At 48.8% G+C, this 25063-nt stretch overlaps 1 protein-coding gene across 2 annotated transcripts in view; it reads left to right on the forward strand.

The window, feature by feature from the left end:
- The window catches only part of LOC122395934 (homeotic protein ultrabithorax-like), a 106801-nt gene that overhangs the window by 23885 nt on the left and 57853 nt on the right, over positions 1 to 25063 (forward strand). The window contains exon 2 of one of the 2 annotated variants that reach the window (XM_043393877.1): positions 22191 to 22232. The exons of the other annotated variant lie outside the window; for it this stretch is intronic. Coding sequence (XP_043249812.1) covers positions 22191 to 22232 — 42 coding nt within the window. The remainder of the gene's footprint in view (positions 1 to 22190; positions 22233 to 25063) is intronic. 2 annotated transcript variants of the gene reach the window in all.

The following is a 25063-nucleotide window of genomic DNA, read 5'->3' on the forward strand; positions in this document are numbered from 1 at the left end:
AAACAAAAAAAAGGACCATTAACATAATTTAAGTTCTAATGTTAAATGTCCTCGGAACCATTTAATTCTCGTGCGAACCATTTGTCGTACAGTGGGTAATTTACGAGTAACTAGCATTTATAGATCGAAATCGGATAGCCTGTATATAATTTAAAAGGAGAAAATAAATTATAGTAATCGATAGTGTACGAGATACGCGTAGTGCCGAAACACGATACACGAAGATTATACAGATTTTCCTGATCGTTTTTAATTTCATTGCAAAAATCTTTTTACTCGATTTTATTAATTTTAATTGGTAAAGTTGCAAGCAAGTTATGGAATAGACGTGCTCCTGGGAGACATCGCCTCGATATGCTAAAGGTTAAGAAGATACCTTTGCAGCGTTACGAAATGACTTAGCACAGATTGCCAGTGCACGCGAGTTGATAAGATTTATAAAGGACACGGTCAATCTCTTTTCTTCTTTCCTTTTTCATCGAGATTACGTCGTAACCCTATGGGGGGGTAGGGAGCATTAACTGCGCGCGAAGGTCGAGGAACTAATTTGCCACGGAATTTGGAAAAATCACTTCCCCCGAGCGGGTAGGACGCATTCCCTTGGTAAGGTTCAGGGAGGGACGAGGGCTGAGGCGGCATTATCAGCACGCGCCGACCCTTGTGTGCCCACTAAATCCACAAAATAATCGCCATAGTACATGTACTTAACCCCTCGGCAGCAGAGGCCGCGTTTCGCTATACCGTTCGCACGAATCTGAGATTCAGGTATTCCGAAAAAATTTGTATCAGCATAGGTTACTTTCTACCCAACCTTTATTAGAGCTTTATCGTATTGCTACCTATACTTCTTGGAGTATCCGTTTCGTTGGTAACCTGCATCGATCAATATCATTAGCAAGAGGCCTGCAATCTCGAGTGAGATCCGAACCACCATTTAATAACAGCACACGGATGCTCTCGACTTCGAACATCGACTGTGCCTCGATGATGTAAAAATCTGAAGTTTCACAGAGGACTATTTATAACTCTAACGGCGGATCAACGCTATCAAACTTGTGTGGTCCTTTCGAGGATCTTGATAACGAACAATGAAGTTATAATATGCGAGGAAAGGAAAATCCAGAGTACGTATATAGGCCGTCACCGATTAACTCGACGGTCTAATGATCCACGAGCAAGTCCATCGAGCCGCGATCGTACGTTTTCCCGCATCCCATAACGTCCGACGAAGGAAACAACAGGAGCGCCGCTGGAAGAGCGTAGAAGAGGTCGTAATGAAATTCATAAAACATTCATAAGGCTGAACAACAGGATTTCATTACGGTAATGCTATTCAATTTCCACGGTACTTTGAAAAATAAAATAGCTGGGACGGCGGTGGGGAGGAGGGTGTGCGTGATAAGATTAACGAGACCCGGAAGCGCAAACTGCCGATAATTAGTTCGAAAATTGTAAAGCGGGTTGGCGCTGGCGGATTATACCCTAGAAAAAAAGAAGAGGGGAAAGAGGAAAGACGAAGTTTCAATACTCCGCGGTGTGTAAGTTTCAAGCTTAGTATTAACAGCTCGTTATCTTCGCGTCTGGTTGGTCGATGCTCGCGTATCTAAAACGTGCATCAAATCAGCGCCTCGGATATATAACCAGGCTGCTCGGGAACGATCGGGATGCGGCGAGTTGAAACGAAACGAAAACGCGCGCGAAAGAGGAGCGAACGAAGGAGGAGAGTGAAACGCGATACGTTACACCTTCGGTCACAATATTGAGTGCAACTTGGGTCGCTGAGATTTAGGTGACCTTGCTCTCGGTGGCAGGGGAAAGGGGTGGATAAATGGCTGGTAGCTACACTACGCTTCTATGGACTGCCGGGGTTCCCCTGAAATTCGTTAAAACCGATGCCGACTTTATTAACCTGCCACTCTTTTTTTATTATACCAACGTTACGGGGCTGAGGGAACATTCGAAACTAAAACTTTGAGTAGTATTTAAAATTGAACGATTTAGAAAAGGACATTATATAAGCGAACGTCCCTTTTTAGAAGTCGACGCGGTCTGATTTGCCCGAACGTGACGTTCTTTCTCTGTTAATTGTCAGAAAAGGAAAAGCAAGCTACACGAATTAAAGTTATATAAGTTTTTTTTTATCTTTCATTGTAACTTCGGAAAGCGAGCGGAACGTTTTTGTTCGGAAAGTCAGGGCGTGGAATATTGTAAATCGAAACGAACATGGCACGTTCTTGCTCCAATCCTTGTCAAGAATTGTAAACTTCGAAGAGTTAAGAATCTCCCGGTTGAACAATGGCTAACACGACGCTGTTACGTTTCTCTGCGGCGGACGCATTAAATTGCTACACGATTTGCGGTTTTTCGAATTGCATCGGCTGTTTGGGTGTCGCGCGATTCTTCAAAATCTCGTTCCACCCTTTCGGATTGGTCGATCTCTCTTGTTACGGGGCGCAGAAATTACCTGGAGGCGTTGTTTCGCGGTTTACCCGTACATCGACCGATCGTGATCGATGGCAATAGCGAGAGATTGAGATCCACTGAGCCGGACAGTCCGCGGTCTTACACACGAGAGATCACGTTCTTCGATTCCGAGTTACCGATCAAGCCCGATCGACCGACTGATTACGGATAATTTAATTCAGTCAGTGATCGTTTAATGATTATAGTGCTAGACGGTCGACCAGTTGCATTACCCGGTTCGACGGTGTCTTTCGCCGTCTGGAAAATCGACGATCGTTCGTGCCTGGCATTTTGTCACTTTTCTTTGCCACTTTGGGCCCGACGCGAACTTGGGCCGGATTCCCTACCGGTCGGACGGGCGCCCTTACCTCGAGCAATTTACGAGAGGGGAACGGGAAGAAGATTGTCGATGATCAAATATTTATGAAGACGAGATGCGTGAGCAATTTTTCTTTTCCTTAACTCGCCCACGTCCCGCTGATTCTAACTTCCATTCGACGCGATCGCGGGGCCCATCTCGACTCGAGATTATAATCACGCGGTTTAGCTTACATAGTGTTAAGAACGCGTAAAAAAACGGGCCCGACGATCGCCGTTGGTCTTTCATCAGGCTTCGACAATTTCGAAAATGGCGACGTTGTAATTTGCCGGCTCGTCCCAGCGTTTAACGCAATAATTTCGCTGCTTACGCAAGTCGAAATCGAGCGATTTTGCTTGGAATTAACATAACGTGTAAATAGGACGCAGTTACATAATTTCTTGTGCCGCGGAGGCGCAAATACAGAGACCCTCGGAGAGTCATCTCGCGTGGACTGTTTGGTGCATCGATAAGCGAGAGCATCGGAGGTCGGTTGGGTTTGTTAGTCGGTCGACGTATAGGGCAACACACGGTTCTATGGTAAAAGGGACTATAGGCAGCGCGCGGGCATATCAACTCCTCTTGGTCGGGGGCCGTCTCATTACCCGTGCTCCGATGGTACCACGCTGCGAGCTCGCAAACCCCCTATAGTCGGCCCCTGCATTATATTCCTGTATTCCAAGTATAGGCTCGCACGGTTTCGATAACCTGAAACGACGGTGTGTGACCGAGAGCAGCCGGAAGAAGCACCGTGCAAAACGTTTCGAGGATCGGTGCCTCGTATCGAGCCTTTTGGCCGACGATTTATCGTTCCTGCTCCTGACGTTGCTCTTTGTACTCTTAATTGTATTGGTTTTAAGCCATCCACCGCTAGGTTAGCCATGTACGGCCCGTTCGATTGATTTCGGAATGGGGTATAATGGTCGAACCGAGCCGGCAGAATCTAGACGGTACCATTTGAAAACACTTCGTAGCCTTCGTTTTCGCTGGCAGATCAACCATACACGACTGGATCGATTTTGTTCCTCATCGATTAACAGATCAGATCGATTTCGTAAGAGGCCTCTTAAGATACGATCGAAATGATTCTAGTAGTCGGTAACAATTTTCGGTGTAATAATTCGTGCAATTAACGTCGACACGACCGTTCGAGCAGGTAATTATAAAGCGCGCGCAACTCGACGCGCATGATTTTGCAATACGTCGACGGTTCGTGCGAACCTTCGGGTATCCATTGTCTCGCGCAACGTTGAGTTACAGCTTTCTGTGCCTCCAATTTTTCACAGGTTCCTAATCAAGCGCCGCGTTCTGCCTATGTAACTCTAGAATCCCGTGACGAACTCGCATTCAGCAAAACGAGCAATCGCGTCGGTATGTGCAGCGCGAAGATGTCTTGACGAGGGATTAATTTAATTCCGAGGTCGGGTACAGGCGATACATTCGAAACGCCCGACAGCCGAAATAAATGTTAATGGTACCAACTCGAACGATATTTATCAATTCGTTTAAGAAACTCGCGTGACTCCGGGACAGTGTATTCGCTAGAGTCTGACGTCGGAACAGTGACACGATTGCATTAGAATAATTTTAAAAAGTGGAGTCATTTCGCCACTGTGCAGATCGCATCGGTATTTTGAAAGTATTCGGATATTCCGAAACGAAACGCCTGGCGTTTTTAGGCGCCCATAGGCAAAGCAGCTAAGGTAACGCACCCCGCGGTGGCCTTTGGTTTCTCGAACGAGCGAAGGATGATGCATGGCGATACACGCATATATCCCTCTCCTCTTCTCTCCTTCCGTCCCCTCGTCCTCCGTCCGTCTCCGCGGCCCGTTTCGTCCGAGTCGCCCTCCTTTCCGCTCTCCTATCCGGCATGGGCGAACTCCACCTTCTGCCAGGCTTATAAGATCGGACCGCGACCGTCCAAAAATAATAACGATAATAATAACAATAAAAGTAAAACGGCGGGGGCAAAATGAAAGAGGGGAAAAAAACCTAGAAGGAAGACTAGAGGGACGATTTCTGTTACGTTGTTGCATTCCTGCAACAGAAAGTTGTCGGACCACCCTGAACCGCACGGCTAGCGCGCGGCACCCATGGGGCTTCAACGCGGCTGCCATTCGTCTTTCATCGGCCGCTTAGGTGTTTTCGAGTCCTTTCTCTCTATCGTTGCATCTTTCTCTCGACTCTAACGTGTACTTTTGGCCCCGTCGATCGGAAAATTCAAGCAAAAAAAGAAACTGTTAGCGTTTTTAACTTAACGGTTTCTCCGCTTTTGCGGAGCCTCGAGTATCATTAGCAGAACCAAGCGGAGCACACTTATGTTTACACTGTACGCGATGCTCGTTTCTGGTGTCTTCCATCGCAAAGATAAGGCGGTTTTGCATTTTTCTGGAATATATTCCTGGCTGCGAGATTCCACCGTGCACCCGGGCTATCAGTTTCTTTTTTTTTTTTAAACCGTTGCACCTCTTATTTTGGATCTTAAACTGCCAACGAGAACGGGCCCCCGGGGGGTAAGCTTCGCACATTCAAAGGGGGTTTGGACGTCTTCCAGAAGAGTTGGAATTATTCCAATTTCTGGGTAAGTTAGGGCTCATTCGGTTGACGTAAATATGTCATCCGTCTAGGATATCCTAGCTAGCTTCCGGCGAGATCCAGGCGGTATTAAATTTGGTATTCGATCGCGATCGATCCCGGGGAACCTCGAGCGAGCGAACGGGTTGCATTTGATTACTGTTGCTTCGTACATGCAAAGTGTCTATTCGTCAGGCAACCGTTGGTAGCGTTCGGTTTAGATCGAAACGACCGGGCGGAACGATAACGGACAATGTGAATAAATAATTGAATACAATGTTCGTTGATGGAAGCTTTTTTTTTTTTTGATGGATAGAACGCGAACCTAGCCTAGCGCGCGGGATTCTCCGAGCAACGTGATTTCCACGTACGTCTCGCATCGGGGAATATAATTTATACGCATTCAGCCAATTTAGTTACCAGCAGCCGAGCTACGTAATCATTGACGTAATTATATTTGCAAAATATATCGCGGTTAGACGTGTAATCGCGCGTTTGTCTGGCGTATCGTAACATGTCAGCGATAAGGAAGAAACGAAACACACGCGCACTCGACGTGGAATCCCTTCTTTCCAGTCGCCTCGATCTGCAACTAACCCTAGCCCCGATCCTTGTACGTTAATAATCTGCTCGTATCGCTTTTCGAACAGTGTAGCGAGCAGAGAAATTCAAAAAAATCTTTGTTCCGCGTTGCACGAACAGGAATCTCGCATAGCATTAACATCCTAATGTTTGCACAGCGGCTACCGGCGTGCCTCTGACTTCACGTCGAGGATGGATCACGTGAACGGAATATTTTATTACAACCGAGATCGCTAGATTTCGCTAATTACCGAAGATCACGATCGCGTATCGCGTTGTCGATCGAGTTTCGCGGGATCTCGGCCGCTGGCAATTAACATCGGCTCTTGACCGAAATTCGTCGACTCGCCATTTCGAAAATTGGGACCAGGTGCGAGAACTCGCGTAATCGTGCAAAAATGCCGTGGCACGAGATTGCAAAATTGTCGAGCGAAACCTTCGCGGAAATACCGATCGAACAATGGGTTAAGGCCCGAAGAGGCACTCGTACTAGACGAATCGTGCATTACGACGATAGTTTGTCCCCCCCCCGTATTTATCGTTCTAAATCTCTACTCGCTTAATGCGGCCATAAATCCAAGGGCACGGCCCCGGGCGTCCCGTCAAAAAAGAAAACGTCTGTCCCCGGTGAAATATTTCCAAGTTGCAGTTTGGCCGACTGTGCGCCACCGTCACCGACGCCGTACGTAGCCATGCGCCGTGTCGGGGATCATTCGACGAGGAATTTGCACATTCCTGGAACAGTCACGATATAGCCACGAACTGGCAACGTGTGTACGGACACGTCTTCGTCCGTGGTCCGAGAGATCCGGTCGAAGGCGGACGGAGAAGCGTTGGCAGGCCCTTTGATGTCACGACATATCGGCCGGTCGATCGGCCGACGCACCCTTATAAACAAGGGTTACTCGAAAGAAATCGCAATAATTTATACCCTAAGGGCTCGGGCCTACGGATCGCGTGTCTCTCGGTTACTACCTACCGGTCGTACGTGCGCTCTCTCTACGTATGTACACACACGTGTTCGTGCTGTCACGTGACTCGAACATTTTCGTTCCACGCGAAGACGAGGTATGCCTTCTGCGTCGCGTTTGAGGAATCAATCGACTGTGAATATACAAGGTGATCCTGGAGGGTATTCACGAGCACTATACCCGTTTTACTCTACTGCTACTTTCGAACGAAATATATCACCAGATAGACACTACTAGGCCAATAATTAAAGTCATGGAACTCAAAAATACTTGCTAGAAAAGATACAATGATACATGTTCTAATTAAATGAAACACCGTTAGTAGGAGGAGTTTCGATAAAAATATGCGAAAGGAGAAAATTGAAACTAGTTACTATAATATTACCATTAAGATCGGAGCGTTAAACACACAGGTTACAAAGTAGGCAGAATATTTATGGCCGTGAATATCTTATCGCTTCTGGACGAGCGGTTTGCACGTCGGCGGGCGTGCGAATGCAATCTTATTGAGAAGGGCAACAACCCCTAAACGGACGTAAATAGAAGTACACGGTGAACCGAAATCCTCGAATTTGGAGCGTTGAATCGTGGCGGTTATCGACGGCATGAAATTTCAAGAAAGTTCTCGCCGACTGGCGGCTACGCGTGTTCCTTGGAAAGGTAAGACGGAGAAGCTGCAGGCCGAGTTTCGCCCGCGTACTTTGCGCGCAAGGCACGGAACGTACTCGCCAGATGGCACGATACAATGAGTGGCGTATTATTTACTGCATTTAAATGAACTCTCGCCGTGTAATTGCGGTATGATGCATCCGGATGATTTGCGAGCCGTCTATAGGGCCGCCTTCGACGCGTACGCTCCCCACCTCCTCCCCTTTCCCATCCTCCTCGTGTCCGTTCCTCTCCACCTTCTCCACCGTGTGCGGCGAGAAGTGATTCCAGGTACACCCGGGGTACACGTGTCTTCTTTTTCTTGGGCGCCTATCGTTCCCGTAATGGCAAGTTATTACCTACGATGTCGTCGAATGGCCGCGACGCGTTCGTTGTTTACCCTCGGGTCAGCGGCGTCGATTCCCGACGAAACGCCGTTAATCGATCCCGGGATTAATGGTACCGATACCCACTCCTGCCGTTTGAATCCCGACGCAGGTGTAAACTTTTACGGGCAACTGAAAAATGTCGCTGTTTCGTAAATCACTTTAATTGTCGCGCCTGGAGAATTCTGCCTTCCGAGCGGTAGCGGTGCGGTTTAACTATTTCTACGCGGCACGCGAAAAGGTATGCGAAAGATCGTTGAAATGTCGTTCGCCCTCTTTTCGAACGCTTTGTAAAAGCACGACGTTTAAAAAACACATGCTGAATTTAGTGCAATTTAAATCTATTGCCTAGGAAACGTGAGAAAGTTCTAAATTAAATATGGTGTTTACTTGTTTGCATCGCCAACTGGTACACCTATGGATGTTTAAATCTTGCGTGTCTTTCGCGCGTTGCGTAAGATGGACGTTATCGAATTAAATTAATTAAACTCGGCTTGAACTTCGGAACAGCCCTGATCGATAGCTTAAGCGAAGGAATGGGAACAAAAATCAACGGTGCAATAAATTGATAGCGATCTCGCTTCTGGATCAACGGCCTTTTGGCCTCACAGTCTCGAGCGTATCGCGCGTACCACGCGCGGCGGCGGCGGCGGCGGCACACATTCTAACGGGGGCGCGAATGTTTTTAAATCTCCCCGGAGCCCGCGCGAGCGATTTATCGTCGCGGCCGGTCCCTTCGGAACGAGCGTGGCTGGTCGCGAGCGCGTACGTTAATTGCGTGACAGAAAGTACCGGGAGAAGCGGAGAGGAAGCCGTTGAAATGATTCGCGAGCTTGATATTCCATGAAATCCGCGGAAGGTCAAGGCCTGGCGGGCGGGGGATCGCTGAACCCAGGTTACCTTCAACCTGGCCAACGTCACGAATTCGTCCCTAGCTTTCTCGCGGTCGCTGAAACGATCTTCCGATCCCCTTGCTCCGTCTAGCGTTCACGAAGACAGCGAAGATCGAATGTCTGTGCCCCAAGAGCGAAGTTGGAAGGTATCCTTTACGAAGGTGGAAACGTATTTTACGCGCGAAACGATTCATCGTTATGGTCGACAAAGACCTCGATGAGCTAAGCGTACGTGTAGCTCGACGAAATCAAGGGTTAACGCGGTCGCGATTAGATACACGCGACACTCGCTCTAAACGGACGATCGATTCAGCAATGTCTCGAGCTAGGATTTGAATCGCACTGGAGGCTAGGTTAACCCATTCTTACAGTGGGTTACAGAAAGTACAATTCTTGACAACCTTGTCTACGTCTTTTGTCTTTTACGGTGGGAGTGTCTAGTCCCGAGAGACGGAATCGGCAGAGGTCTTGCTCGAACCGGTAGTTAAACGTGAGTTAGGTCAGTAAAGAGGACGAGGACCTTGGGCCGTCGATTCGGAATAGTCTGTTAGAATTTCGATTCAGCCTTGAAGGTCGGTTGGCCGACGAAAGCGAGGAGACCGGCAGCGGCGAATGGTTCGCTCGATCTGCGGAGGGCCAGAGCTTAGAGAGAGCGCGGAGGATCGTTCGAAATAAGGATCGATGGAGGGGCGGCCGGCCCCGAAGAAGAAACGTGCGCCGAGGGTGGACGAGAGAGCGTGAATGCGGGTGGATAGAGGAGAGAATTAGTGTTGTGGGTATGGAGTTTTGGTATGCGTGAGAGCTCTGGCCGAGTGGATAGCCGGCGTCACGCCACGCGGGCCCACGAAAAGTTATGGTTACTGCCGCCGGTGAACAGGGAAGGGCAGCCAACTAAAAATAATATTACATTTTACGGACAGCCTAATTTCGTCGCAAGGTGGTGGGCCGCCGCCACAGCGAGAGCAGCAGTTTGTTATCGGCGGGGCACTTTCACGAGCTTCGAAACACCCGTAACAACGTCCGTTACGCGACCGCGTCAACCTGGCGTAATCAACGACCGGAAGACATTCGATGAATCTTCGCGATTTTCCGTGCGAGCTTCGTTACGGAGGACGAGCACCGTGACGATCGTCCCGCCGAGGTGCAAAGGCCACTCCCCGTCTTCTGGTCTTTTCCAAGACCTTCAAGACGTACACGGAAGGACATTTATTTCGTCAGGGTACACGGTACTGTTTCGCCTATCGAAATCCCGCGCGTCAATCGTGCAACCTTTACCGCAAACGACTTTTAAAGGGCACGAAGCTGCTCCGAGCAGTTGAAAGTTGGTCGTGTGTCTTTGGAAGTTTGTCGTTTCGCTGGATTGTACTATTTAGGCCCTCCCATAGAATCAGACTTTGTATCTATTTATAGATTTCAATTGTTCGCATCGTTCCTAACCTTTTACGAGTCGAGTGTGTCTGCAAAGCTCACAGATATGACAGGTCTAGGAATATTTACTTATTTAATTCCTCCTAAGTTTGAAATTGGTTAGAGCAGCTATGCTCTAACCATACCCGAGAAATGAACGGCACGTGGCTACTGGGGTGTCAGCCGTGAAGGGCTCTCAAACAACGTATGGGGATCTCGGGTGTGGCATAAAGACCCGAACGCCATCGTTGGGTGGAGGCGCGCACTGCAGGGACCTCGAACGTCCCGGTGCATTCGGTCGGTAACGTCGTATGCACCGGTAACTCCGCGCTAAGAACAAAGACCGAAATGTAACGAAAGGTCACAATGCACGATAACCTGCGTGGACCGTGTAAACAATCGAGGATCGCTTAATTTTCATTTTTGTGCGGCGCCCGACCGGAAGATTTAATGAGCTCGATGCGAAATGCGCGCAAATTCGCAGGAACATTATACTACTCGTTCGATGTGCTTTTCATGCGGATGAAATTACTCGACGCGCGAATGCCTTTTATTAATTTCACGATTATAACAGAGGCATAATTCAGAGGTGTTCTTGTTAAATATAATATCCCGCAGAAGCAGAATTATTTTGATGTTGTAGAATTTCCTAAATTTCTGCGTTGCAGTTTGTCTAAAATAGCGTCCATTCTGATTTTACCATTGGACGGGACTGTCCCATAAATAAATAAAAAAAATCGTAACTTAACGGGCACTTCGCAGCCGTGGAATGATATTTTTGCAATACGAAGTTTTGTTTTTGAAACGACAACGTTGAAAATCAATAGAGCACGCTTACACTCGACCGACATTCAATTTAATGGATTTTGCTTTAAACTTGGAAAATATTGCCGCTACGACGTAAAAACAATAGTATACAATCAAAAATACTACGTTATTTATTGCATATTTTCAAGAGCTACAGCGATTTACGGCATGTAAATATTTGAAGACCATTCGTTGCATGGAATCTTAACAAATTCGATAGCGAAATTTTTCGTAGTCAAAATATCAAAAACTTGTGTAGCTGTTTGCACCATTATTTTTAGTTTCGGGCGCGCAACAAGAATTGTTATTTCGATTTGCTCGTTTTACTTTCTCCAATTGTTCCACGCAGTGTTCGATAACAAACGGCTAGACTGTACATCGATGCGCTCGTATACGACTGTTATATCCCCTCCTTCGACGCTTAGAAGTCCCCAAACGACAAGATCCTATGGAAGGTATGCAACGGAGCAGATGCAGCAGCTACGGCTAGAAGAAAGTAGGGATCGGCCGTCTCGGGGCCATTATGGTCGCCGGGTAAACGGGTCGTCGCGGTGAGTGGCAGAAAAATTTGGGACAGGGGGCAGGTCCTACGTCCGTGGGAAACACCCTTGCGGCCATAGCCGAAGGCAGTATGGCTACACGGCGTGCGTTCGGGCGTGTTTGCTGGCATAGGACCCCCGAAGAAGATGATATCCGCCGGTAGGTTGATCAAAATGTAGCGCGTACGGAACGGAAAGGAACCGTTGGAATTCGAGAGGTGAGAGAGGAGAGGTAGTCGCGTCTTGCCTCGCGAGGAATCGACACGGCGCTTCGTTAGGTGGCTTGTTTCGCCTCGAGGACGAGATTTATACGCGTACTTGTTAAGTGGTGGTGATCGACTATCGCGCGAGCGTTCCATTAGCAAGGTTCAACGGTCGTCATGCGACTCTCCAAGACGATTACCGAGCACGTTCGTTACTGGCCTCGGCGACATCCTCCTCGACGTCTCTTTGATCCACTTTTCGAGGTACGCTTGACCCTTCGTAAGCAGCGATAATTCGATTACAAGAATCGCACAAAAGATTCCAAATAAACACTCTTCACGCGATATTTTAACGATCATGCTTCGTAAGTGTAAGTGCATAGCAAAAACTCGAAACTTGCGTGGAAATCGCAGTCAGATTCTCTTACGGTTCGTAACGATAACAAAAGAGGAGGAACGATCTGCTTTGTACGCGAACACGTGGAGGGGTGGAAGGAATTAATAATACGGTGAACTCGCGTGGAAAAGCAGAAACAATGATTGGTATGCAAAAAGCAATTGATAGCCGTAGCGTTATCAAAGGTTAATTGAGATGATCACTCGCTTGGGAGGTCCGTTATCTAGTCCCACTGCCCACCTTCGTTTGCTTTACGAACACGCTAACTAACTAACCGCCATTTACATTGCTAATTGCACGGCCATGTGAGTGTAATGGTACCTAACGTGGACAATGCTTCAAGGGAATTAAACCCTCCCTTTGGATGCACGAACGAGCCAACGAGCGAACGAGCCTCGCGTTTCCCGGGCCGAAAGAATTGTCCGCCATGCGATAGACCGGGTCCGTGTGTGTATTTTTAAGAGGCCGCTGACGAACGGACACCCGCCGCAGACAGAGAGGAGACGCAACTGCTGCCACGGAGCATCCTAAATTCGGCGCGGGCAGAGCCGGCGGATCGTTCCGCACTCCGCGATGGTCGTTTGATCGAAACACAATCTGCTCGGGACGCGACACTATCGGAAATAGCGTGGCTTTATTTTTAAGATCGTCGTTCGATATTCCCGGAACTTTCGATACGTATCGCGCAGCCGCTGGACCGGCTCTCTCTTCCTCTCTCCGTGGACGCGCCATCGCAATTCCATCGGACGAAACAGTAAAAGGTTTTTGCGAGTCCAGAAATGGACGAGATAGCTTCGGTTAGATTCCGCGTGTCAATTGGAATTGGAATCGCTGTAATCTCGATCTAGGATTATTGATCGTTGACCACGGTGTTTAGTTGGTCAACCGAACGCTCAAAACAGTGGGAGGAGGAGGAGGAGGACGCGGATGACGTTTCATCCGATGTTAATGTCTCCCTTGATTGCGATTGGGGATTCCCCATATTTCCCGGATAAGTGTCTTCCGGGCTTGATTGCTTCGTCGCTTTTGTCAGACGATGGTTCGTTGTTGAACGTTTTGCCCAACAAATTGAGTAGATGGACCCCAAGATGGACCCTTTCGCAAAGACAGATCGCCGAGGAAATTGAACAATTAAGGTGGATGTATTTTTTCGAGAGGCGTCAAACGCAGTTTCCCGCTTAATTTACTCGGGCAGGCACGCGAAACAATGTGACCATTTGGTAGGATAATTACGGAGGGACCGTCGCGAAGGAAAGGGGTGTGTATCTAGGAACGTTTGCGTCTTGGTACGGAGGGGGAAGGCATTTGGGATTTACGACGCATAAATATCCGGGGCGTCCTTAACTTTTGGATATCCTTCCGGTGGCAGGGGTTAAAAATACGGACGGAGAGAATGCCCGGCGACGCTCGCCGTCGCATTTGGAATTAGTAACGGTGCGGTAAACGTCTGAGCGTGAAGTACGTAGAAAATAGACAAAACATCGTCTATAAATACGTGCCGCGGGGATAGCCGCGGTCCCGCGGTACGTTGAATACGCCGATGAAATTCAGCAGACGTGCGTTAAATACAGACCGATCGAAAAATATACCGATAAATTTCGGGATTGGATAGATTCGAGGGAGCGAAGGGTTATGGTGTTAGCGAACACGCGTTCGCGTGTGAAATCTGGGAGGAGACGATGGCGAATGGATAGAAAGTCATAGAACGCCCGTGAAATAACTCCGCGCAGATTGAATCGCGGGCCGCTCTAAAATTGTTCAATCTCGCGTTTCCTTTCTAACATAACTGTTCATGAACCAGTAGTTTATTCGCAAAAAGCGTGAACGTCGTGCACAGAGAAAAAAAAACATCGCGTTTCGCGGTGGTTACTGTTCGGTCGGCGATGTTTATTGTGGAGTTGCTATGGTTGAGCCATAACGAGGTTGCCTTTTGTTTGCTGCGCGTTTAGTATCGCTCGAGATATCCTTTCTCCGATTCCAAATTGGGTTTTCAGACGTCAGGTGGATAGAGAGATTATAAAACAACGTGTGCTATTACACAAGGTAACCGCCATTTTTTGGTATTAGGCCTCGGGGGGGAAAAGAATTCGTCGACAGATATCTCAATTAGGTTGCCAGAGAAAGTATCTTCGAATCGAAACCTAGAAATTCGTCGATGGTGACCAGGTTGTTACCTAGTTACGGAGACCTTTTCAAAGTAGATTTCTGGTAATCTTGGGGTGGACACGCCAAAGAAAAGGGGTTGTATCCAACGTAGCCGGAGGTAGTGTCGTAGGGTAAGTAAGAAGACGCCTACAATTTACGATGACGCGTAAATATCCCGAGCGTCCCCAACTTTTACGAACCCTTTCCTAGGCGGTATGCGTTAGGCAGGGGTTTGGGGGTTGGGGGGGGGTGGGAGTTTGCGGTGGCTGGGCAGGGGCCTTTATACACTCCTACTGCGAGTCTAACGCCCGCCACTTACTCGGGTATATCTTCGCCGGTGGCGGTGGATGCGAGCTTTAACTCTTCCACTGCTTGCGCCCGGCAAATAAAACATCGCACGAGGAAACTTCCTGCTGTCGCGGAGCTTTTTCTTTTCGCCCCCCTCCCCCTCAATGTGCAGTATTATGCGCGGTTTCTTTTGCTTTAGCGGTTGCTCTTCTTTAAACAAGTCGTAAGAAATTTCGAACACCAACCGCGTTATCAAAGTTGTTAACGATCCGTTGATCGTGGCGTTCTATTCATAAGGCGGTAATCGTATTCGAAACGTATTATCCTCAACATCCCGTGAACGAGGTGCTAGATATCAAAGTCCCGTTTCGCGTTCGCCGCGTTCGGATCATAAAGCGTTGCTTAACCCCTCGGACTCGACCCGACTATTAATCGCTTCTGGTGCGGGATAGATAGCTATTTAAATCCCGGCGATCTTTACTAAATATAGAATCGAAACGATAGAGTTCTTTTTCGATCGAGTGTTTACTCGCTCGAACGAAACCTCCGCGGTTTCGGGATCCGCGTAGAAAGCGGATCGAGGCGGAATACAATGGCGGAATATCTTCCGGCGCGCGGTGTCATTTGAACTTTTCCTTTGGCCGGTGATTTACGGCGCGTTTATTTGTGTGCCGTTTCACCGTCGGACAAGTTATCTAGCGGTCGTTACAGGAGAGAGAATAACTACCGCGCCGTGGCTCCGGATACATTTTTGCATAGACCCGGGTAGAAGTTTCAGCCATTCGAGCGTAGACATTGCTTCGCTCGATATACGGGTTCAGGGGCGAAAGAAACGTCTGAGCGGTCGATCCGTGGGGCAAGTCTCGGAACGTAGACGGGAGAAGCTGAACGACTCTTTGCGATATGTACCGCGCGGGCGGGGGAGTTCGGTTGTACCTAGGCTGCCATGTAGTCCAAAGTAAACTGACTTTTATATACCGGGGACCCTGTAGCGCACGCATAACACACTCGATCCGGCCGTTATTATGTCGAATGCCGTTTTCAGTAGTTTCTCCAGACAGCGTATATGGCCCCCGGATGCCGGTGAATGTATATACGGGGACGTTCAGCGACATCCGAGTGCCGTGCCAAAATTATATCGACTCCGAACGCACTCAGCGACCGTCAGATGCTTTTATACCTCACGCGTTTCCTATTTGCCGGACTTATTGTCTCCCACGCGTGCGTCGGTGTCTCCTTTCTGTCTGCTCAATGACCAGGAAACTTTAGTAGCTAGCGTATCAGACATTCTGGACTATTAGCTTTAGGGAGATGGAATTTGTCAGGAGCCTGAATAGCTCCGTTTCTAGTACGGTTGATTCAGAAACGGAATATTCGCGTTTGGATAGATGGAGATGAGAATACGGGGGGGGCCAAGAAACCCGGTTAACGCGTGTTCCTACTTGATACTCTGGGGGGTGACTTATAAACGATCATAGAACGTGAAACCATTCGTTCCTTCTTTTTTTTAATCATTCTTTAGAACATTTAAATATAATTTGTTCATTATTGCAGCGTATTCGGTGACATAAAAAGCCATTTGGGCTCAGGTTCCCTCGCGTATACGGGGACAGTGTGTTGCGCAAACACCGAACGCTCCGAGACGTGACCGCGTGGCAAACAGAGTGGCACGCGCTGCACGTGCAACGTCAATTCGCGTATTTCTCGTGTGTGCTTTTGACCTACACCCGAAATTATAATTAGAAATTGCCCGAGACGGAGTCGATTCTCGTATCCATAACGGTCATTCGATCGCTCGTAAACATTTACGTAAAATATCGTTGCGTCCCATCCACGTCTCGTGCGTTATATTTTAACCCCTTCCCGTACTTTAACGAGTCTGACTCGTGAGTCATTGGGTTTTAGTTCTTATCGGTACGCCACAAGAGTTGGCCACGATTCTTATAATCTCTGTTACAAAGTTTGGGCCCGGATTTCGTCGAGCTAAAAATGGCACGGAAAGGGGTTAATCGAGTCGGAGGTTTCGCTTTAAAATGGCCCGAAACACCGAGAGGGATCGTTCGTTAATGCCCAATTATCGTCACCGGTAACGAGCAGTCGAATCGACGGCGTTCTCGAGTCGTTTAAATGCGCATCGGGTACAAATTTATTAGCCTATTCGGAAACATTGTGATAAAAGACAGAGGGTGGTACACTCCAGGCAAAGAAGAGGGTGGTATGTAAGGATATTTCAGGGAAGGGATCGGATATAAGGAATGGCGGTAGGGTGGCGGTATCATGGGGGTTGAAGCACCAGCAGCCAACCCCTTATAAGGGGTAGGAAGCAATTATAACACTAAATTAAGGGCGAGGAAAATTTGGTAATTAGAGGGATTCAAAAGGGATAAAGTTGCAGGATGGCCGTTTTTCCTGCACCAGATTCTTCGGGGATGGTTACCAGGCATTAGGTTCCCGGGGGCAGTTAAAAGAGAAACTTTCAGAAACGGAGATATCTCGACTGTCGCAAGATGTCGCGATAACGATTCCGAAAGTTAGGGCGATTTTTTCCCCGGAAACTTCTTCGTCCTACCCCATGATTAATTTATACTAAATACAGTCACAGATTTCCAACCCCCTCTTCAATCATTCCAACCGTAAAAGATATTCATTGGTCGTTTTTGCATTGTTTAATACTAGTCAGAGTTTAATACTGCCAATACCATGCTGTTCCATAGAAATACTTTCACCTTTTTTATCGAGTTTTTATCGATTTCAAGTAGCTCAAGTATGCCCGAGTCTTTAACGTGCTACATAGTGTCTAACAGGTACACAGAATTTATTCCGGGGACCTTGTTTTCCCGACATTTAAGCGTGCTACCGTCTTCACTTCCTACTGCTTTTACGACCTCGCTATACTTCTTTCGTCGTCTATACGTACTAATCACCAACCTGGGTGGTCGAGAAGAAACGGAATACCTAATTATCCGTTCGCCATTAAAGGTTACAAGCGAGTGTTCGTGGCAGAAGTCGATGCGTCGTTGCACGACTGAAGTGTGACGAAGAATTAAGATCCTACAAACGTCTTTTTTTAGTAGGATCAGGGAATCTTTTGACCCTTCGAACCTAAGGAAAAGAGTTTATAAAATGTGAAGTAACCAAGGAGGGGTTAATATGGATTCGGTAGTAACATCTATTCGGTTTCCACGCTGTACTGGATTTTACTTTTCGATAACGTCTGCCCACCCGTCAGTTTCGGGGAACGGGCGTGATATTTGATGGAGCCGCGAGCGTTGTTGCGTGGCATTTTAGATCCTTGGACCATTGTGACCAGCGAAACGTACGGCGAGCGGTCGCAAGCCGCAGAAACGCGATGATGCTTTACGCGCTGACGCGGCGCTGTCCGTCACGATGGGCGCCGCAACGTGGTTCACGGAACCCTGCCCGAACCCCCTAGGCACTGCGAATATATATCTCCGTTTGGATTACACTGGACTACCAATAGGGTAAACACAAACACACCGACCCGTGGAACGTTTCGGAATGGGAGGAAGAGAGAGATAGAGGATGAGCACGAGTGGAACAGGGAGGAGATGATAGAGGAAGGCGCGGGGCGGAAGGGAACCAGCGGTAGGTGGTAGAAATGGCGGTGCGAGAGGGCGGGGGGGGGCGGTTGAACCACGACAAGGGGGAAGGGTGGCTAGGGAGGTCGACGCGTGCGGGCATTGCGATCCGTCAGAGCGGGTAAACCGAAAGCATAAATTTAATAGGTTTCACCCCCTTCTTCGAGCTTTATGGCGCCACCGAATTTCCCATTAAATAAACAAGCGCCATGTTCATTACGGGGCACCGGATCTCGACCGATCGTGCTGTATATGCGCTGCCCGCTATCGTAGATTATGTTACGTAGATGCATCCAGGGCTTAGACCGCAGCTTGCGGTTTCCGGATACGTATGGGTCTGCCGTAGATGTGCAAGAGCTACGATCCCCGGCCTTCGGAATTGAACGTAAGGGAACGAAGATTACTTGGCTGCTTTTGTGCCGAACGATCGGGTTCCGGTATCGGGACCGCGCTGCGTGTTCTCGTATCGTCGCGTTCGGCTTAACGTTATCACGCGACCATCGAGCAGTCCCAGGAATTTTTCCAACGATTTTTACCCCGATACTGATTTCCCGGATCGGCGTTTCGAGGATCGGGATAAAACGTTGCCCGGGCCCGGCGGATTCGCGAATTATGCAGCGAGGTTTCATCGGGTGTAGCCTCGGGATTTGGTCGGGGCCGATGGTACGCGCGAAAACAACGACGCCGCCCGGAGCTCCAAATGGGATCGTTCGAATTTTTGAAACCGCCCGTCGCGATTCCGGATTTTCCGGTTGTTGTTATTTTTTTTTTTTCTCTCGTCGCTCCCTCGCCCCCGCTCTGGCGCGTAATCTCTTTTTTCACGATGGTCTCTATCGGAAACGCATAGTCATCGCGCGTACGGACGGGTACGCGAAATACTGTAACTCCTGCTTGCTGATAATTAGCGCATCCATCAGCCGCAGCAAGCCGCCAGCTAATGCCGATCGTACGTTATCGTTATCACGGTCTCCCCATTTTGTCCCACCGCCGCTGGCCCCCTCCCCGCCCCCCGCCCCGCCCCCCTCCGCTGCCACGTTGGCCCACCGTCCACCACGGACCCGTCTATATTTGTACGTGGTCCGGAGCTCGACCCACAACCAGCGCGACGGCACCATCACCGCCACCAGCAACCCCCTGGCCATCCTCGCCCGCCCTTGCCCACCCTATATCGGCAGCCAACGCATGAGCTGTCGATACGACCAATAATCTAATAACCAGTCACCGGCAATGTGTCGTAAGTCACCGGGTCTGCAGATTTTCGCCGACGCCGGTCACTCCGACGGGAACCAATAACGCGTCCCCCCTTAAATTATCAATTCATCGGTCTGGAGGCTACGATCCGGACGAAAGAACGAACGGCGGACGGCCTTCGACTAGGAATATGAGATTTCGTCCTTGATTTACAGCCGCGCCAGCCCCGCGTCGAGATCCGTGCCAGATCGGGAAAAAATTTGAAATCGACCGATCGTCGGGAGAAGGGTTGCTCGGGCGACGGTCGGGGGGCCAGGTTTCGTTGGAAAAAATGCCGTCCAAGAGGAATGTTAGGGGGGTAAAGTGAGCCATCATCGTTTCGACAGGCGGTGTCTGGGACTTCTTTGTTTTCACCGATCCTCCGTTGCGTTGTATCACCGTGTAAAAGTTGCGTAGAGTGGTCGTTGGTTTTTCAGGACGTCCGTAGAGTCGATCGAATTACGGACGAATTACTGGATCGCGATAGCGCGTCGTTGGCGGTGCATGCGCGCATCTCACGGCCGCGGGCCGCCAAATGATCCAGAACACCGGTGGGAATTGGTTCAGCATCGAAGGGGTTAGGCGGGGGGAGGGGCACGGGCGGCAGAGGCATCGTTATAACTAACCGAGCTGATCTACGACCTGTTTAGTAGTTCTATATCAGCGCTGCACCATGCTTCGGTACACGCAATCGAATTGCCTCCTCTGCCGATAATATCTGACTTAAGTAGGTAACCATCGCGCGTTTGGGCGAGCGCTCGCTCACCACAGACGCATAAATAGAGCTGGCGGCCGTGCACGTGCGCAAATAACTAGAATATGGATGACAGAGAGCGGCCGCGCAGGAAAGAAGTTGTTCGTAGATGCCAGATTACACCGGTCAGTACGTTTGTAGCCCGCGATACGTGTAAACGGCTCCTTTCTGCTTAATGCCCCGGCTACCTAACCTCTTCCACGTCTCCACCTATTCTGCACACCCACCCCATCGCGCGGCTCCATTATACTTTCAATAGGTTGCTTTACGATCGTGACTAACTAGACCGGTTACACGATAAACGAGTTAATGATCGATGTAACTGAAACGCCGTAATTCGAGGCGCCCGGGGGGCAGAAATTGATTATACTATTCTGTTATTGCGGTGAGTTACAAGCGGCGCGCGCATAATTGCCGCGTCCTGGAACCGAGTCGTTCGACAATTGAAATTTCCCATTTCGTGCAATTAACTTAATCCTTTTCGCTGATGATCGCGCGCATTAACAATCCCCGTGGCGATTTACGGACGCGCGATTTATCAATCGATAGCTCCAGACCGCTCGTAGACGCGGCTCTGTCAGACCTTGTCTTCGAGTTATGGCCGCTATTGCGTTCCACCGATTCATCTGGCGAGCAACTGGTTTCCTTCGACTTGCACCACCGGGCGTTTCATACCTCGCGAGTATGTTCTCAACGAATCTTATAGTCGTAATGAAGATCTGCCTCACGGAAAGGGTATTTGATACTAGTCTCTTACTTTCTTAAACGCTTTCTTCAAAGGCCACGGCTTGCATCTGGAAACCTCATCTAGTATCTGTTATCAGAGTATTTTAGAACGCTTGCTCGTGCTGATCGTTATCAACGGTTTCTAATTGGTTGATCGAATGAAAAATTTAAGGGGCGATTAAGTAAATGGCTGGTTTGTTGGCGATGTATTATTCATAACACGAACGAATGGCGAGTGGATGTCAACCCATGGAGAAACACAAGCGACGTACCGATTGGGTTTGGAGTTAGCCTTAATTCGAATGAGATTCTCGACCGATAGAAATACGTCGATGGACGCGCGATTTACGGGAAATACTTTCGGTATTTGACGGGCTCGAATTCGCGTCGGGGGCGTCATTTTCACTTGACGGTAGATCGAATGTATAATGAGGCAAGGAGATTAAACGCCGACTGTCGTTGAAACACGGCACGCATTTGTCGATGTCTAATAGAATATTAACGAACACAATCCGTGGCGTTCGACGGCCGTGCGCGCGTACAAAATGCATTCAGTAGCTCATCGATCGACGTTTCATCACGCGCGGGGAATTGCCAGCGAAATGAAAAACAAGGGCGTAGAGGGGGGGATGGTCGAACGATGGAGGAAAACAGGGGCGCGAGGGGGCACGGGGGATCGTTAATTGTTTAATCCCGTCCGATTGGCGCGGATATTTTTAAATATGAATCCGCGATCTAGAAATTGAACTATCCGATAGAAAATTGTTGTGTTGTCCGATGGCCGAAATATCGCCGTTCCCGGGCGAATGACTAAGTACGATTTATGGCTTCATTTATGACGGGCCGCCGGAGTTATTCTCATTGGCTCGGTTTTAAAATGTTTCGATCGATCGTGTGCTCCCGGCATTATACGCCCCCGGGAGCTGCTTAAACGTTATCCGCGATTTACGGTGTTTCGCGCAGTCTGCGATCAGCTTTCCGGACAAATAACTCCGAAATCTGACGTCCCTTATTATATGCACGCTCAGCTTCTTCGATCGCGTACGCGTGCTCGAAATTTTTATCCGTTCGTTACGCGTGTGTGTCCCTCGTGCATGTGATTACAATGTGTGTGACAAAAGTGTTTTCCAAGTGTGCGGAAATTGTATACGTCAGGGCTCCGTTACCCTTCCGCGACCGAGAAACCACTGACTCTACATGCAGACTTTTCTCTGTCACAGGTAAGGAAGATATTGCTAAGCCGCATTGGACATGGTTGCAAGGTGAGTTGTGCTTCCTTAAAACTTCATTAAGGCCCGCGAACGCTTCGTGAACCCGAGCTTTCTCGCCGGTCGAACGGTCACGATGAAAATGGCGACCGAACGAAATCATCTTGCGAGGCGGACGACACATCGAAGCCTCGATGAAGCACGTTTCCGTGGCTCTCTGCTCGAATTCGGATCGCGCGCGTCAATGTTAGATTTATGCGGGGGGGTGCGATCCATGCTAGCGCAGATGCTGCCAAAGGGGGTAGGATCCCGAAATTTCCTCGAATTCGGTTTAGTTGCGGCGTTCTCGGGCGACACGGGAGGCGAGCTTCCAAGAATAAAGAGTCGTGGGGTGAATTTTCATCGTCGAGTCTCCCTGTCCCCTACGAAGGTGGCCCCCCCTCCCTTTCCACCTCTGTGACTAGCTCCTTCCACCGCGAAACTCGGGGAGAATGATCGCGAGGAACAGCTGCGATCGTCTCTCGGCGACGCGACGGCAGAACGTATGTTTCTCTTTTTCTCGAGAAAAAGGGGGCAAAAAACGTCGAAGGAGCAGGTTCGCCGCGAGAGAACGCGAAACGGAATCGCGCGGTGGAATGGGAGCGACGAAGAGGGAGGAAGCCGAGGGAGAGGACGCGAGAGTGAACCGGAGAGAATACCGAACGATGCCTTCGAGGGTGATCAATAAATATTGGCTCTCGGGGGTGAAATTGGGGTAGCCGACTACGGACTATGGCGACGGAGGGTGAGAGGAAGGACAGTCGTGCTGCTGCGGTTGCCGCCCCTTTCCTATGGCATACGACGTATGGCAGATATAACCACTTGGTATAGGCAATGGAGAATCGCTCATGGACCGTAATTCCCTCAGACTTTCTGATCGATACTCACTTTAGGCCATTCCGCCGCGAAAAACGCGGAAAGGGTCGCGCGATCGGATTTACGAGGTAAACCTGGCTGAACACGGTGGTCCTCTGTCCCCGTAAAAATTCCATGGCGCGGCGACAGTTTCGCGCATCCACCATACGCCATAAGTCGAACACTGTATGGAAATTCTCCGTGTAATAGTCCTGGCGTCGATATCGGAGCAACCGTATGCTCTTGATTCGATTTTGGGGGTTGTTCGTGGCCCCCGACGCGGAATTTTCTTCCGTTCGTTTGTCTAGCGCGGTGAAACGATTTTGTTGATCGTTGGTCGAGGCGCTTAATCGGGGATTGGCAGTTTTAAGGCACCCTCTTTGGTTCTCGCCACCGAGCGACGAAGGATTAATCGGCCAGAGGGGTGGGAAGATCGCATCGATGGAGGGTTATTCGGGTCGATGGGCTGCATGATGGAAACATCTCGATATTTGGCTTATCCGTTCGCGGATCGTTTTGACTCTTTGTCAGCGAATTCAGCCTTAAATTTTTCTCCCCATCGTGTGCAAATTGTACCCGAGAAATGGCGCCACGAAAGATTTCGTGACGAGACGTATCAGCACAGAGTTTATGAAACGGAGCAGCAAAGAGTCCTTCCTGTAACAGGATTTGAAGAGTTCACGAGGGCGATTGCAAGACCGAACGGATTAATTCGCAACGGCGAGAGAAATTTCTCCCCCGGAGCAACCCCTCTCAATTGTCTCCGCCATCTTCCGCTCTTTGCTAAATAGAAATCCTCGTACCTTGTCCGTAGAAGTGGTTTCCGTGAATTCGGTTAGAATTCGGATGAGGAAACTGGATGCTTCCCGAGGCGTGAAATGGCTGCGTTAACCGCTTGCACGAGCTGAAAACCCGCGCAAGGAAAGGGGCGAACGTTTTCCTCTTTCTCCTCGCTCGTCCTATCTCCTCCCCGAACCGTTTCTGTCTCTCTTATTCCATTCTTTTCCAGGCTTCCGGCCAGAGACAACGTTGTTTAGTAATACCATGCTTCAGGCCGCGCCGGAGGGTCATAATAGAATTTATGCGTTTCGTGGTTTTTCGTTATTTTTCACAACTGCGTCTACGCGATAGTTCGCGTTTCATTAATCGTTCTACGATCGTTCCTATTCTCGTGTCTTCGTTAGATTCGTCTGGAAAAATTCTTTGGTCCAAAAGCCGTTCTAAATATATTCCAAATATCAAACGTACCAAGACTAATCGAAGTAGACAGGTTGTATTTTTCATGAATTTTAACAGAGTTGTGGGAACTTTTTAGTGAAACGACTCTACGAACGATGCAATAAATTTGTCCACCGGTGTATATAAATATACAGGGGGAATAAAGCGATCAATTGCATTAGGCCTGTTAGACCCAGAACATTCATCGAAGGTCTAGCCTATCAACTAGGGAGGACAAGTTAATTTCTCGCTCGCATTTATTAACAACGTTGCTATTTATGCAAAGATCTCTGTTTTTAATTGCATCATTAAATGTGTACGAGGAATAATTTACATCGGTGCTCGCTGCGAGCAAGACAAGTTAACTCCTTTTTACACATTTTTAATTGCACGCACGACGTGCTTCTGACTGAGAAACGACCTAGCAAACAGGTTAAACTGGATGCGTTTGATCGAAATAGTTTCAGCGCGATATTACTGCTTCTGACAACTGACTATAGTTATTGGCATCCGTGATGCATCTTCTAGTATCGCTCATCAAAATTTCAAGTAAAACAAAGTTACAAATATCTACATAGAGGCCTCCATGAAGTCTCGAGTATCAGATTTAAACAAAATGCAGATAAAAAGCACGAAGCTTCTCCTATAATGGAATACATCACTGTTCAGAGTATATCTCATCGTGGTTCGTACATTAAATTACACGTTATTGACTTTTTTCCACGTTCATACGGCGAAGGCGTGCCCCACGATAAATGGCTGGGAACTTTATG

This window comes from Colletes gigas, unplaced genomic scaffold, assembly GCF_013123115.1.
Source record: "Colletes gigas isolate AHSC1104 unplaced genomic scaffold, ASM1312311v1 Colletes_gigas_Sc00006, whole genome shotgun sequence".
Taxonomy (NCBI): Eukaryota; Metazoa; Arthropoda; class Insecta; order Hymenoptera; family Colletidae; genus Colletes; species Colletes gigas.